We start from the raw sequence: 13,855 nt of genomic DNA, 5'->3' as shown, positions 1-13,855 counted from the left end.
TGTACTCATGCGGTCTCTGCATGCTTCATACAAATACTGCGTAAGTGAAATGCTTTGCATCACTAATTCTTATGAAAGATCGCCAACATAAAATATGAATTATGTTTCTCTCTTCACAGATTTGACAATCTTCTGTTTGTATTGCAGATTTCCTGCATTTGTAATATTGTGATTTTGTAACATGTTGCAATATGTATTGTTGTTTTAATAATCTCTAAACTAGATATGATATGCTTGCATCTGGATATAGATAAGAAATAGTATGTGCAATTTCACTCTGATACAAACAGAAATTAAGTGCGTGGTTTCCCTTTATTATACTGTCCTAGTTATTGCAATCAGGTAAATCACATTTTAGAAGCAAACACCATCCAGTTTCACCGTAATCATTGATTTTCTTTACATAGTTTCTCATTGTACTGTGAACTGGCCAATCCAAATTAAAACATTCTTCTTTGACAAAAAAAAGAGAAAAAAAATATTCCGACAATGGCAAACTAGCACATCACAGTTATCACAACTGGCTAATTCTGCATTTAAAAGCAAGTATTAACAAAATACATCTAGTTATCTTGACACCTATTAGCTTACTACATTAAGCAACAAAGGACAACAGCAACAAAGCTGATGTTTCTAACACACTATAACTCTGATTAGAAGCAAAAGCTGTGAACTCACTAGTTTAAAGGCAGGACAGAAAAATACTGAGCATAGAATACTTTTAATCTGTTACATTAATATTCATTTCAAACTGCTTATAATAGCAGTGCCTCATGGCCAAATCATTAGTTTTACATCTGGGTTTCAAATGACACTTTGATTGGATGTAATGTTCAAAAGTTCTCTCCCACTGTGTCTCTGTCGAGTCTTCTGCAGAGAATATGTCTCGCAGTGCTGACACCTTACTGTGCGTGCTGACTCATCATGTGGTTCTGGAAAGACAAAAAAAAAACCCATAAGGGATAAATAACATGTGTCCATATCCACCCCGGGTTCACTGCAGATAACTTGAGAACTTGAACAATTTAGCTTTATGACACAAAGCAACTATTAGCTGAATGCAAAGCCATTTCCATTAGCTTGACAAGTACAAGATTAAATTCAACAATAAATCCATACAAGGCCTGACACGGATACCTTCATTCTGTTGTATGAGGACAATAAGTATTACTGTTAAAATCATGAGGCAAAATGCTGAATTAACATATGGTGTTATTGCAAGATGTCTCAATTGGTTGAGGTATAGTGCTGCTTAAAACATTAAGCAGTGAGTGATGAAACTGGAGATACAAAATCTATTTTAATGCCAATAATTGATTTGTTTGACATGTGAAAGAAACATAATTGATACTTCTGTGTAGTGCATTGCTTGTGAAGGGGAGATTAAGGCTTTAGACTGGATATAACTCGTCAAAATATTGTTTATAATGTCAAAAAGGAGAAATAACCATTTTAGTATTTTCATCTTTAATACAATTTGTGGCAATATTCAGCAAATTCTGTTTTTCCACCAGAAGAGGGAAGCAAAATACCTGTGCTTTAAAACAAAACAGGTCGGCTTTCCTTACTTTAAATATCTGGTTTAAAAAATATATTTGGTTTTAGAATCAAAATATTCTCCATTGCTTTTCAGTTCTGTTCAATTTCTTGTAATAAAGCTAACTTCGGCTCAAGAATATACACTTTCAGCATTTATATAACAGGAACAGCTGCTTTTGTAAAGAGGGTAAATATTCTCCAAATTCCAAATTCAGGTAAAAATGCTGGCTGAACACTCAGACCTCACCATTTGCACTTTAATACAATGCAGTATTGTAATCTGGTCTCAGGACACAAATTAATGACATTGGGTACAGTTAATTCCCCTGTTATTACTGCTTTGTTACACTGGGCTGCATACATAGGCAAAAAAAAATGTACAAATGCAGAGAGTGATTCTCAAACTGAAAAATAAGAAGCCGAGAAGACAAATGATTCCACAGAATATCTGCTCAGACTTTAAGCCATGATGTATCAGAATCAGTGGCAGGAGAGCTCAGGTGAGTACATTCAAAAACACCACTGGCTTGATATTCAAGATTCACTAAATTTATGTTGTGAAATTGAAGTTGCATTTTCGGCTCAGCCTAGCCTCCAAGCACCCACGTGAGAAGGATATCAAGTGTAATTGTTCAGTTTTATATAAGTTTTCTGTCATATGGCTGCTGTGAATGACACATTATTTCTAAATTAATTTCAAGAAATTGAGTAATGTTCTTCATTGCCAAAGAACAATTGTCCATTTCACAAAATAAAATCATATAATCTTTCAATTAACATACAGTATTACTTGTACTTATTAAACAGTGTAATCTAATCCTGTTGATCCAGTAAAATACACAATAAAATGACAATTCTAGATATATTGGAAGTTACTTGAGAAGTAATTAGAGGATTACCTCTTTACACGCTAGGCTGCGTTTTCAAGTATTCAACTGATTCACTTAACAATGGCAAGGTACCATAAAAAGTACATGTTATTTAAGTGTCTATCATATCCAACATAATCCAGGGGCTTTGTGTGGTTTAATAACTTACCAACCTATAAACGTGGCCAGATCTTCAAATTGAAGATCTTGTAAGATGGCGCCAGTGGCATTCTGCAGCCTATGTTTTGTTATTATTATTAATTTCTTTTTGTACTTGCAGAGTTTGTTTTCTTTTGCATGCTGATTCTATGTGACCTTTCATTGATTCTATCTTGGTTATTGGATTTATTGAGTATGCCCACCATTAAGTAAATCTCAAAGTTGTATAAGGTGACATGTATGTACTTTGATAATAAATTTACTTTGCATTTTGAGGATTAAGAGCAATTGCAAATTTTCACTCTCTATAATTATTAGTGGAGCTATTTGGAGACTTGAAGCATGAAACACGACTGTTTGTTGCAAGGACTCCAGTTAAGTTTTTGCTCTTTTGAAAAAAGAAACTGGTACTGACATTGACAAATCACTTAGGAAGTCATTTTCAGTTTTCCAAAATTACTGTGATGGACTAGATATTCTGAAAAAAAAGTTGTTATATATTTTGTTATGTTTTAATTAAATTGAACCAAGCTATTACTCTTAAATATATGAAGACATATTTATCTTTCGATGTTTTTAAAACTTGATCTCACAGGAAGGCAGATATCATATTCAGGTGTACATAGGATGTGTTTAAGTGGAAAGTAAAGAAGAAGAAAAAAACACCAAACTGGAACAAATTTTTTGTAGTGTGAGACATTGGAATTGGAGTCAATTGAGCTTACATTTGACATTCTAGGCTGTATACCTTTCACAATGTAGGTTGAATAGAATGAGGTCTTTCTTATCTGTAAAATGTTAAAAGTTGAGCAATATTAAACACAAGCCAGCAGTATGCTCAGATTCACATTATTAAGCATTTATTCTGGATTTAATACAAATCCAAGTGCATTTTGTATAGTAAAATAGGGATTTCTTAATTATAAGATTGGAGCAAATCCAATTCCACCTTCATAACAGACTCACACCAGTTCAGATACTATTAGACCAACAGGGCTTTAGGGGGCCCAACAATAAACCCTTTGTTGACTGCTGTTGTGAATAGTGCCTTTTCACATTTGCCCAAGATTTTCCTATACTTCTGATGAATATTTGAATACTGTATAGGAAAACAGGGATTAAAAATTCTATCGTCATTGTTTTGTTAAAGACTTTAACCCCAAAAAAGGAATATCACCAGGCATAAGTGAAGTCCTGCTGATACACAAGTGTCAGGAAAGGTAATGGAGCAATTCCTTATAAGACCATAAGGCCATAAGATATAGGAGCAGAATTAGGCCATTTGGTTCATCGTGTCATTTCATCAAAGCCGATCCACTTCCCTCTCAGCCCCAATCTCTTGTCTTCTCCCCTTAACCTTTCATGCCCTGACTAATCAAGAATCTATCAGACTTTGCCTTAAGTATACCCAAGGACCATGGCCTCCACAACCACCTGTGGAAATAAAGTCCACAGATTCACAACTCTCTGGCTGAAGAAATTCCTCTTCATCTCTATTTTAAATGGACGTCCCTCTATTCTAAGGCTGTGCTTTCTGATCCTACTCCCTCTCCACATCCACTCCACTGAGGCCTTCCAACATTCAATAAGTTTCAATGAGATTGTCCCCCATTCTTCTGAATTCCAGGGAGTACAGGCCCAGAGCCATCAATTGGTTTTCATATGGTAACCCTTTCATTCCCATAATCATTCTTGTGAATGTCCTGTGAACCCTCTCCACATCATTTCTTAAATAAGGGGCACAAAACTGTTCACAATACTCCAACTGAGACCTTACCATAAAGCCTCAACAATATATCCTTGCTTTTATTTTCTCGAAGTGAATCCTATCATTGCATTTGCCTTCCACACCATTGACTCAACCTGCAAATTAACCTTTAGGGAATCCTGAAAGTCCAAGTCCCTTTGCACCTCAGATTTTTGAATTTTCTTTCCATTTAGAAAATATTCTACACTTCTGTTCCTTCTAATGAAGTGCATGACCATACACTTTGCAACATCGTATTCCATCAGCCATTTCTTTGCCCATTGTCCTAAACTGTCTCAGTACTTCTGCAGCCTCTCTGCTTCCTCAACATGACCTGCCCCTCTACCTATCCGTATCGTCCATGAACTTTGCCACAAAGCTGTCAATTCCATCATTCAAATCATGACCTATAATATAAAAAGAAGCAGTCAATCACAAAAGGCTCCTTTTATCCCCACTCTTTGCCTCTTGCCAATCCGCCAATGTTTTATCCTTGGCAGTATCTTTCTTATAATACCATGGGCTTTTAACTTGTTAAGCAGCATCATGAGTGGCACCTTGTCAAAGGCCTTCTGAAAATCCAAGTACGCAACATTCACTGATTCTCTTTTGTCTATCATGCCTGTTACTTTTTTCCAAACAAATCCAACAGAATTGCCAGGCAAGATTTTCATTTGAGGAAACCAAGCACACTACAGCCTATTTTATCATGTGCCTCCGAGTACCCCAAAACCATAGCCTTAACAATCGATTCCAAGATCTTCCTAACCACTGAGGTTAGACTAACTGGCTTATAATGTCCTTTCTTCTGCCTTCCTTCCTTCTTGAAGACTGGAGTGACATTTACAACTTTCCTGTCCTCCGGAATCATGCCAGAATCAACTGGTTCTTGAAAGATCATTACGAGTGCCTCCACAATCTCTTCAGCCACCTCCTTCAGAACCCTGGGTGTAGATCATCTGGTCCAGCTGACTTACCTACATACCTTCTCCCAAGCATGGCAACATCACTACTTCTGCCCCCTGCCACTCTTGAACTTCTGGCACACTGCTAGTGTCTTCCACACTGAAGGCTGGTGCAAAATACCTACTCAGTTCATCCACCATTTCCTTGTCCCCCATTACTACCAATCCAGCACCATTTTCCAGCGGTCCGATATCTACTCTCACCTCTCTTTTACTCTTTATAACGTTCAGAAATACGTACAAAATGTCACATTTCTCATTCTTTTTACACAGGATAGCTGCTAGCAAGTTTAAGAATCATTTATAAATTCAAGCATCTGGTCTCTGTTTTCTATATAAAAAGCTAATGTCTGGAATCTTTATACAGTATACATGAGTATGAAATATATAATAATAACCAGATAGACAGAAAACAAAATACAGCTTTGAATACCAAATTAGGATAGATACTTTCATTAGTTTACTCTCAATACACAAGTCATTTGAAATGGTAACATTCAATACTTACTTAATCCTTCCTACATAAACATAATAATTATATCAGTTTAAATAATTCTACAAAATAAGAATTCAAGATGGTATAATAGTCCACTAATTCTACTAATAACAACATATATAACACTGGTTGTCATAAACAAACTTACAGGAAAAGAATGATCTACAGAGATTATTAGATTGTTCCTTGTCCCTACGGCAAACCCACCACCTTGGAAGCCAGCCAGTTTGGGGAGCTGCAGCTGTGCACTCTCTCCTGCTGCCTGACCCGGTTTTCCTTGTACGGCACTGTACAGAGACAGATGTGTGAGGCACATCACTACCACATCTATCCCAGTACCTGACAGTGGGCAAACGCAGCATCCTGTGGGACAAGTCATATCACAAAGCCTTTCTTTAAAAGAATAGATAAATGCTATTTTGGGCCAAAATCCTCAGGATAGCTTCTTCAAGCGATAATGGGTGACATCAGTATTTGAAAACCAAAATTAAAAGCTCTCTAAATAGAATTACTGTTAATACACTGGGATTAATGTCATATATTAAAGAAAAAACTGCTTCAGATGACAAATAAATTTCTTTTATAAATTTTATTCAATTTTTAAAATTATTAGAAATTGAATTGTCCTGGTTTTCATCCAGCTGTATATTCAAAAGTAAATGAGGTATTCAAAGTTTTTATCATATTTTCAGTATGATGTCAGAACTTGGCTACACATTACATTGCACTTATGGGGTGTCAACTTAAGAGATTCATAGCCTGCCTTTCTCTAAGCAAAGAATTTTCAACCTTGGTCAAGCCATCAGGTCACACCTATTTTCTGCACCTTCCCAGCATTCCGAAACATAACACAAAAAGCAAATTGTTCTCACATAATTCTTTGTGGCAACTGCTAATTTGCACAGTTACATTCCAGGCACTCACAGAATGCCCATTCAGTTAGTTAAGAAAATTAGAATGTAGAAAAAATAGAAGAAAACATTTAAAATTAAAGAAGCGTAATTATTTTAAAAACACTTTTACAGCAGCTTCAAAACTAGACACTTTAATCCAGAACTGGATGGATATTTAACTTATGTTCAGCTATTTATAGTACAGTGCAAAAGTTTTAGGCAACCTAGATTTTTTATATAAATTTTGTTTTAGATGCTTATTGTTTTGTCTTCTGCATTAGTGTGCCAGTCGAAAAAAGCCAATTTTAGATTTCTAAATATACATTTTCCAAAAAAATTATGCTACAGAGAAATAAGAAAGTAACATATTAAGTAATAGTCCATTTCTAAAATAAAAACCTAACTACTTTGTAGGTATATATTGTAGCCCAGTGTATGATTTAAAAAAAACAGGTGCTAATGATCAATGACATAATGAGTTTAATGAACAAAACTGATTAAATGAAACTGAAATGAGTGTAAAAGTATCAAAATGGGTGAAAGACATCCAAACTAAAAGGTGAGGGTGTGACAATTTAACCTTCAGATCATCAATTCCTACACCATGGCAAGAGTGAGCACAGCAACAAGACACAAGATGGTCATCCTGCATCAGTAAGGTCTCTTCCAAGCAGAAATTTTGCGGCAGACAGGAGTTTCAAGATGTGCAGTCCAAGCTCTTCTGAAGAAGCAGGAAGAAATGGGCAAGGTTGTGAACCAGAAATGCAATGGTCAGCCACAGAAACTGCGTGCAGCAGACAAGAGATACATTATATTGATGTCTGTTATAAATCAGAATTAGTCCAATACTGCTATCAGCTCTGAACTCACAGAAACCACTGGAACAAAAGTACATCCCTCGAGAGAAGTCTTGTCAGAAATGGTCTTCTTGGAAAAGTTGCTGCCAAAAAGCCATTCCTCTGAAATGGAAACAAAGCCAAGAGACGTACCTACGCACAAAAGACAAAGACTGGGGTGCTGAACAATGGCAGCAAGTGCTCTGGACTGACGAGTCAAAATTTGAAATTTTTGGCTCAAACAAGCAGTTGGTTCGTCGACGAGCTGGAGAGTGCTGCATGGATGAGTGTCTGCAGCCAAAGGTGAAACATGGCGGAGGTTCCCTGCAGTTTTACAGCTGCTTTTCTGCATGGAGTTGGTGATCTGGTCAGAATTACTGGAATCCTTAATGCTGGGAGGTACAAGCAGATTCTCATCCATCACACAATACCATCAGTGAGGTGTCTGATTGGTCCCAACTGCCTTCCGCAGCAGGACAAAGACCCCAAACACATGGCCAAGATCATAAATAACTATCTTCAAGTGAAAAGAAGAACAGGGAGTTCTGCAACAGATGGTATGGCCTCCATAGAACCCTGATTTCAACATCATTGAGGCTGTCTGGGATTACCTGGAGAGACAGAAGCAAGTAAGACAACCAAAGTCTGCAGAAGAACTGTGGCACATTCTCCAAGTTGCTTGGAACAACCTACCTGTCGATTTTTTTTATAAAACAGCATGACAGTGTACCAAAGAGAATTGATAGTTTTAGAGGCAAAGGACAGACACACCAAATATTGATTTGATTTAGTTTTTTGAAAATTGTTTACTGCTCTTTATAGTTCTTTTGATATTTGGAAACTTTTCATTGTTTTTGAAATGATCTGCTTTACAGATTTTTTAAACATTTGCCTAAGAATTTTGCACAGTACTGTGAATATTTTTGAATTATGATTATTGTTGTAATATAGGCAAACATGGCGGCCAATATGTTGAAAGCAAGATCCCACAAACATCAATAGCGCAGCATTGCTTAGGGCAACCTGGAATCATACATTTTTTTGACAAGAAACCTGTTACACAAGTAAAAATAGAAAAACACGAAGGATTTTGCAGATGCTGGAAATCCAGAGCAACACTCACCGAATGCTGAAGGAATCAGAATCAGGTTTATTGTCACTGGCATATGTTGTGAAATTTGTTAACTTAGCAGCAGCGGTTCAATGCAATACATGATAAATATAGAAAAAAAGCTGAATTGCAGTGTATATATACACACACACACACACACATGTTAAATAGTTTAGTTAAAATAAGTAGTGCAAAACGAAAATAAATAAAAAGTAGTAAGGTAGTGTTTATGGGTTCAATGCCTGTATAGAAATCGGATGGCAGAGGGGGAGAAGCTGTTCCAGAATTGTTGAGTATGTGCCTTCAGACCCCTGCACTTCCTTCTTGACAGTAACAATGAGAAGAACTAAGCAGGTCAGACAGTATCTATGGAGGGGAATAAACAATCGATGTTTCGGGATCAGCTGTTTATTCCCCTCAAAGCTGCTGCCTAATCTGCTGAGTTCCTCCAGCATTGAGAGTCTTGAAAAGAATACATAAGTCCTGGTTCAATGTTTGTTCGAATGTAAGCACGCTATGCGAATAGCTACTATTTTATTATATACATAGACCTTCACACATTAGAGGCTGGTATTCTAAATACAACAGGATATTCATTGTCAGTGTAACAGTAATACAGGGTTGTATTGTCCTGAGGTTACTACAGTAACCACTTATCCGTGTGTTAAAATACAATGCTTGGAACAGTGGCTAAAGCGAGAGCCACGTCTGACCATGATGTTGCACTGGAAAACCTTTAATGCCATCGCATTAGGTTGTTTTTAGATTGCAATATTGAACTGCTGTTCAAAAACAATGACGTCCTCTGAAGGACATTGGCATTAATAGGTATCGGGCAAAACAAAGATTATTAAAAATTTACATGAACATACTACTTCTTCGACATAACACTTTACTGTTTTGGGGGAAATGATGTAATGCGGCGACAGCTGTGTGGATAGGTCCTTGTGCCAGAAATTGATGTTTTATCAGTTACTGCAGTACAGAGCTGGATTTGTGCCACATCCAAATGATATGTTAATATGATCTACTGCACTTTTCACCACTGACATATTAGAGAGTTATTCCCTTTTTATTAATCCTGTTTTTTAAAAAATAAGTAACGAGGTTAAATCAATATCAACTGTTTTCTTTGAGAAATGAGTTCTTCTGTTGAAAAATGCTGTTCATAATACATTTAGAATTTAATGTTCTTTTTAACATTCAAAAATTATATTTTACATGCTTTAAACATATCTAATGTACATTCAGAAGAGAGAAATAGTAACAGTTAAAGACATCCAATTTCAGTTTTATGCTAATTGCTTTCATTACATGACTATTCTTTCCCTAATTACTTCAGGATCTTTTCTCTTTTTCAAGTTAGTATAATGTATAACAATAAGATAAACTGTCTTAATTGCCACTATTGTTCTCCAAAGAATAATAGATATACTTCTTAATTCAAGCCTTATCAAGTCAAACATTTAGATGTGCTCTTTGAGCAAAAACAGCTTGAATTCGTATAGAGCAACACACAAAATGCTCGGGAACTTAGGTCAAACAGTTTTATGAAAATGAATAAACAGTCGACATTTTGGGCTGAGACCCTCCATCAGGACTGGAAAGAAAGAGGGAATACGCCAGAATAAAAAAAATCAGACAAGGAAGAAGATAGCAGGTGAAACCAGGTGGGTGTGGGAAAAGTAAAGGGTTAAGGAAGAAGGTATCTGATAAAAAAGGAGAGTGGACCAAAGAAGAAAGGAAAAAAGGAGGGGCAACAGGAGGAGGTGATAGGCAGATGAGAAAAGGTAAGAGGCCAGAGTGGGGAAAAGAAAAAAAAAGAAAAAAAAATGATTGGAAGGTGAAAATGATGCTCATGCCATCAGGCTGGAGGCTACCTAGACAGAATATGAGGTGTTGCTCCTCCAACCGGAGGGTGGCCTCATTGTGGCAAAAGAGGAAGCCATGGGCCAACATGGGAATGGGGATAGGAATTAAAATGGTTGGCTACCAAGAAATTTGGCTTTTGGTGGATGGAGTGGAGGTGTTTGACAAAGCATCTGCAAAATCTCTTGAAATTCAAAATTTCCTTGAATTTCTATATAATTTTTAATGGAGGAAAATAGATGAAGATATCTTCCAACACTGAGCCAAGGATAAACCTACAAGGTGAGGTAAGTAAAACAAATTTTTACAATGGGCTTTAAATTGACAGAAGTTGAGCAGAAATTTGGATAGGAGACTCCAGAGTTTGAGGCATGGTGGTAAAGTAGCAGATATGTTGTGCAAAAGTTATCTAGAAAAAGCAGTGGAGAGGTTTGGGCAGGTGGCGAAGTCACTGAACAACTGGAGTAAGGTGCTGAGATGGGAAATAAGGTTACTTAGAGATCAGAATAAAGGAATGAGGATTTTAATAAGCAGAAGGTGAAGAGTGAGTTACATTGTAGTCAGCAGAGTTTCATATAAGTTCACACAGTTTGAAGGATGAAAGGCCACTACAGACAGTTTTGCAAAAATTGTTCGGGTTGTTTAAAGTACATTAAGGGTTGTTAGAGGGACAGCATTGGTACTGTCATTTTGGATATAGGAAGATGTGGATTCAAGTCATATTGCAGACAATTCAGAATATAATCTAAAATGGTGTGTCAAGTGTTGCAAAGGAAGTAGTACATTGTTAAAGTGCCATCTTTTGGAGGTATTTAATGGAAGCTCCTTTCAGAGAAAGGAGGCAAGCATGTGGATTAAGTGTCTGTGTGTGCACTTTGTGGAAAGTGACCATAATTCAGTAAGTTTCAAAGCAATTACTGAAAACAATATGGATAATCCAGAAATTAACTTTGAAAGTTGAATGCAATGTTCAAAGCCCTGGCACGTATCAACTGGGAGCTGCTATGTACAGGTAACTCTTCATTCATGAGTGAGAGAATTTAAAAGTTAAATAGACTGAGTTCAAAGCCAACATGTTCCTCTAAGGATGAAGGGCAAGAACAATAAGTGCATGGAACCCTGGATGTCAAAGAGACGTTGAAGGTTTGATGACTGAAAATACAGGAGGTCCTTCAGGTATACTAATAAAGAAATCAGGAAGGCAAAGAGGGAACAGGAAATATAACAGGCAGACAAGATTAGGGAAAATCCCAAATCATTTAATAATAATATGAAGAGCAAGAAGGTAACCAGGGAAAGACTGGGGCCTATTAGGGACTGGAAGTACAAACTGTATGTGGATCCATAGAATGTGGGCGAAGTTTTCAGGGACTATCTTGATAAGGAAATATGCATTGCGGTCGGAGATGTCATTTGGGAAATTCTCAAACATGTTAAGATCAAAAAGGAAGTATTAGAGTGATTTTTCAGGCACAAGGGTGGATAAACCCCAAGGCTTGATGGGATGTATCTGAGGCTGCTAACAGGAGGTAAGGGAAGAGATTACCGGGGTTCTGATGGAGATATTTAAATTTCCACTGTCCAAGGATATGATATCAGTGAACTGAGAGGTAACTAGCATAAGTCGTGTATTCAAGAAGGCCAGTAGAGATAAGCAAAACCAGTTAATCTAATGTCAGTGACTGGGAAATGATCTAAGGGAAGGGAGGTCTTGGTACAACTTTATAAAACGTAGCTGTTGTATTGTTGGATTCTCATCACTTCACTACATTGTGGTTGGGGAGTGGTTAGCTTTGGTCTTTGCAAACAGCAGGTGAAGAAAATTGTCATTCATTGAAAACTGAAAATCAGAGATGGAGTTGAGCAATAACAAGACAAGCAGAAAGATTGATGGGAGGAGGGATGTGCTGGAATGATAAAGAGGGGACAATCACAAACATAAAAATTCCCTGTGAGATTCAAAGATGCTGGAGTAGGAATACTCTAGCTGTGGCAGAGAGGCAACTCAGAACCAAGAGAAAGAGATTTCTCCAAACTGGCCAGCAGGAGAGAGGGTAAAATATTTAATTCCTTGCATAGAAAGGATATATACACAGAAACCAAAAAGATTAAAATAACGGAACAATGCTCAAAGCTCCATTATAGAATGCTCAAAGCTCACAGTATAGAATTTGATCAGGCTAAGTGAACACCAGAAACATTATTTCAATAATTCAAACATGAATAAAAATGATAATTGATATAGGAGTTGCACTTTGCAGAGAGAAGGGTGCTTGGAGATATCTAATTACTCAAAAGGACAAAGAGGTCAAGGCAGTTGCTTTGAGAGGCGTGTTCTGATTCTAAAATGGAGGGGAACATTGCCTTATGGATTACAATATTGACTAGTAAGAAAGAAACATTGGATCGTGAGCAATTAAGCTACTTCAGTGGCATAGTAAAGGCATAGCTGCCATCCAGGTATAATTTCCCTCTACAATTACAATAGAAATAAATGGAAAACAAACAGAAAAAACTTTTGTAGATGTCAATGCAGAAAGTACATTGGAACTTATACTCATTTTCATTCAGGTTAACCAACTTCAAAGATTCAAAGTACATTTACTATCAAAGTATGTGTGCAGTGTACAACTCTGAGAGTCATCTTCCCACAGACAGCCACAAAATAAAGAAAACCATGGAACCCATTCAAAGAAAAGCATCAAACACCCCAAAAAACGAACAATTAATGCAAACGGCAAAAAATGAGTAAAAAACACAGAATATAAAACATCAAACCATAGTCACTGAAACAGTCTAGTAACATTCAGTTTAGTTTAGTTCAATTTAGTGCTGTCTTCATTGGCTTCAGGCCACAGAGCCAGTCCACCTTGAACAAAATAGAAATAAAAAAAGGAGTTACCAGAACCAGAAACACATATACCATGAACTGCAGAATCCAATCCACAAACTGCTTTGATTAAACCGTGCCCAAGAGACAAGATTCTGGCACCATGGATTGAAAGACTGGGTAAATGCAGGCACCTTCCTCCCACAGCAGTGGGCAAGAGCAAGAGAGAGACCGCTCAAACATGGGCAGATGGTGCTGAACACCCGCTCACCTTCTGCTTTTGTCCTTGTTGACTTCAGTCTTGCTCAATGCTTTAATCAGCTAGATGACAAGAAACAGGTTGACCACGGGCTTGTGCCTCTTCGCCAGGCTTCTTGGCCTTCAGGCCGTACACGCCACTCAAAACCTCACCGAACTCCCTCAGAGACAACAAAGCGCCAGATCTCTCAAATGACCCAGAAACACACCATCCAAATGTAAATCACAGGTTCCAATTGTATGTAAAAGCTTAGTAGTAGAATCATATTTGAAAGAAGTAGTA

General features: G+C 37.1%; 1 protein-coding gene across 7 annotated transcripts in view; it reads right to left on the bottom strand.

Annotated features, from left to right (window-relative positions):
• Nucleotides 1–293: 293 nt before the first annotated feature.
• Nucleotides 294–13,855, bottom strand: part of znf423 (zinc finger protein 423) — a 383,906-nt gene continuing 370,344 nt past the window's right edge. For all 7 annotated transcript variants that reach the window (XM_073070049.1, XM_073070051.1, XM_073070050.1 and 4 more), the window contains one exon: nt 294–932. In XM_073070049.1, coding sequence (XP_072926150.1) covers nt 903–932 — 30 coding nt within the window. In that variant the 3' untranslated portion in view covers nt 294–902. The remainder of the gene's footprint in view (nt 933–13,855) is intronic.

The sequence above is a fragment of the Hemitrygon akajei genome, chromosome 17 (assembly GCF_048418815.1).
Source record: "Hemitrygon akajei chromosome 17, sHemAka1.3, whole genome shotgun sequence".
NCBI lineage: Eukaryota > Metazoa > Chordata > Chondrichthyes > Myliobatiformes > Dasyatidae > Hemitrygon > Hemitrygon akajei.
This window is presented reverse-complemented; position numbering and strand designations above follow the sequence as displayed.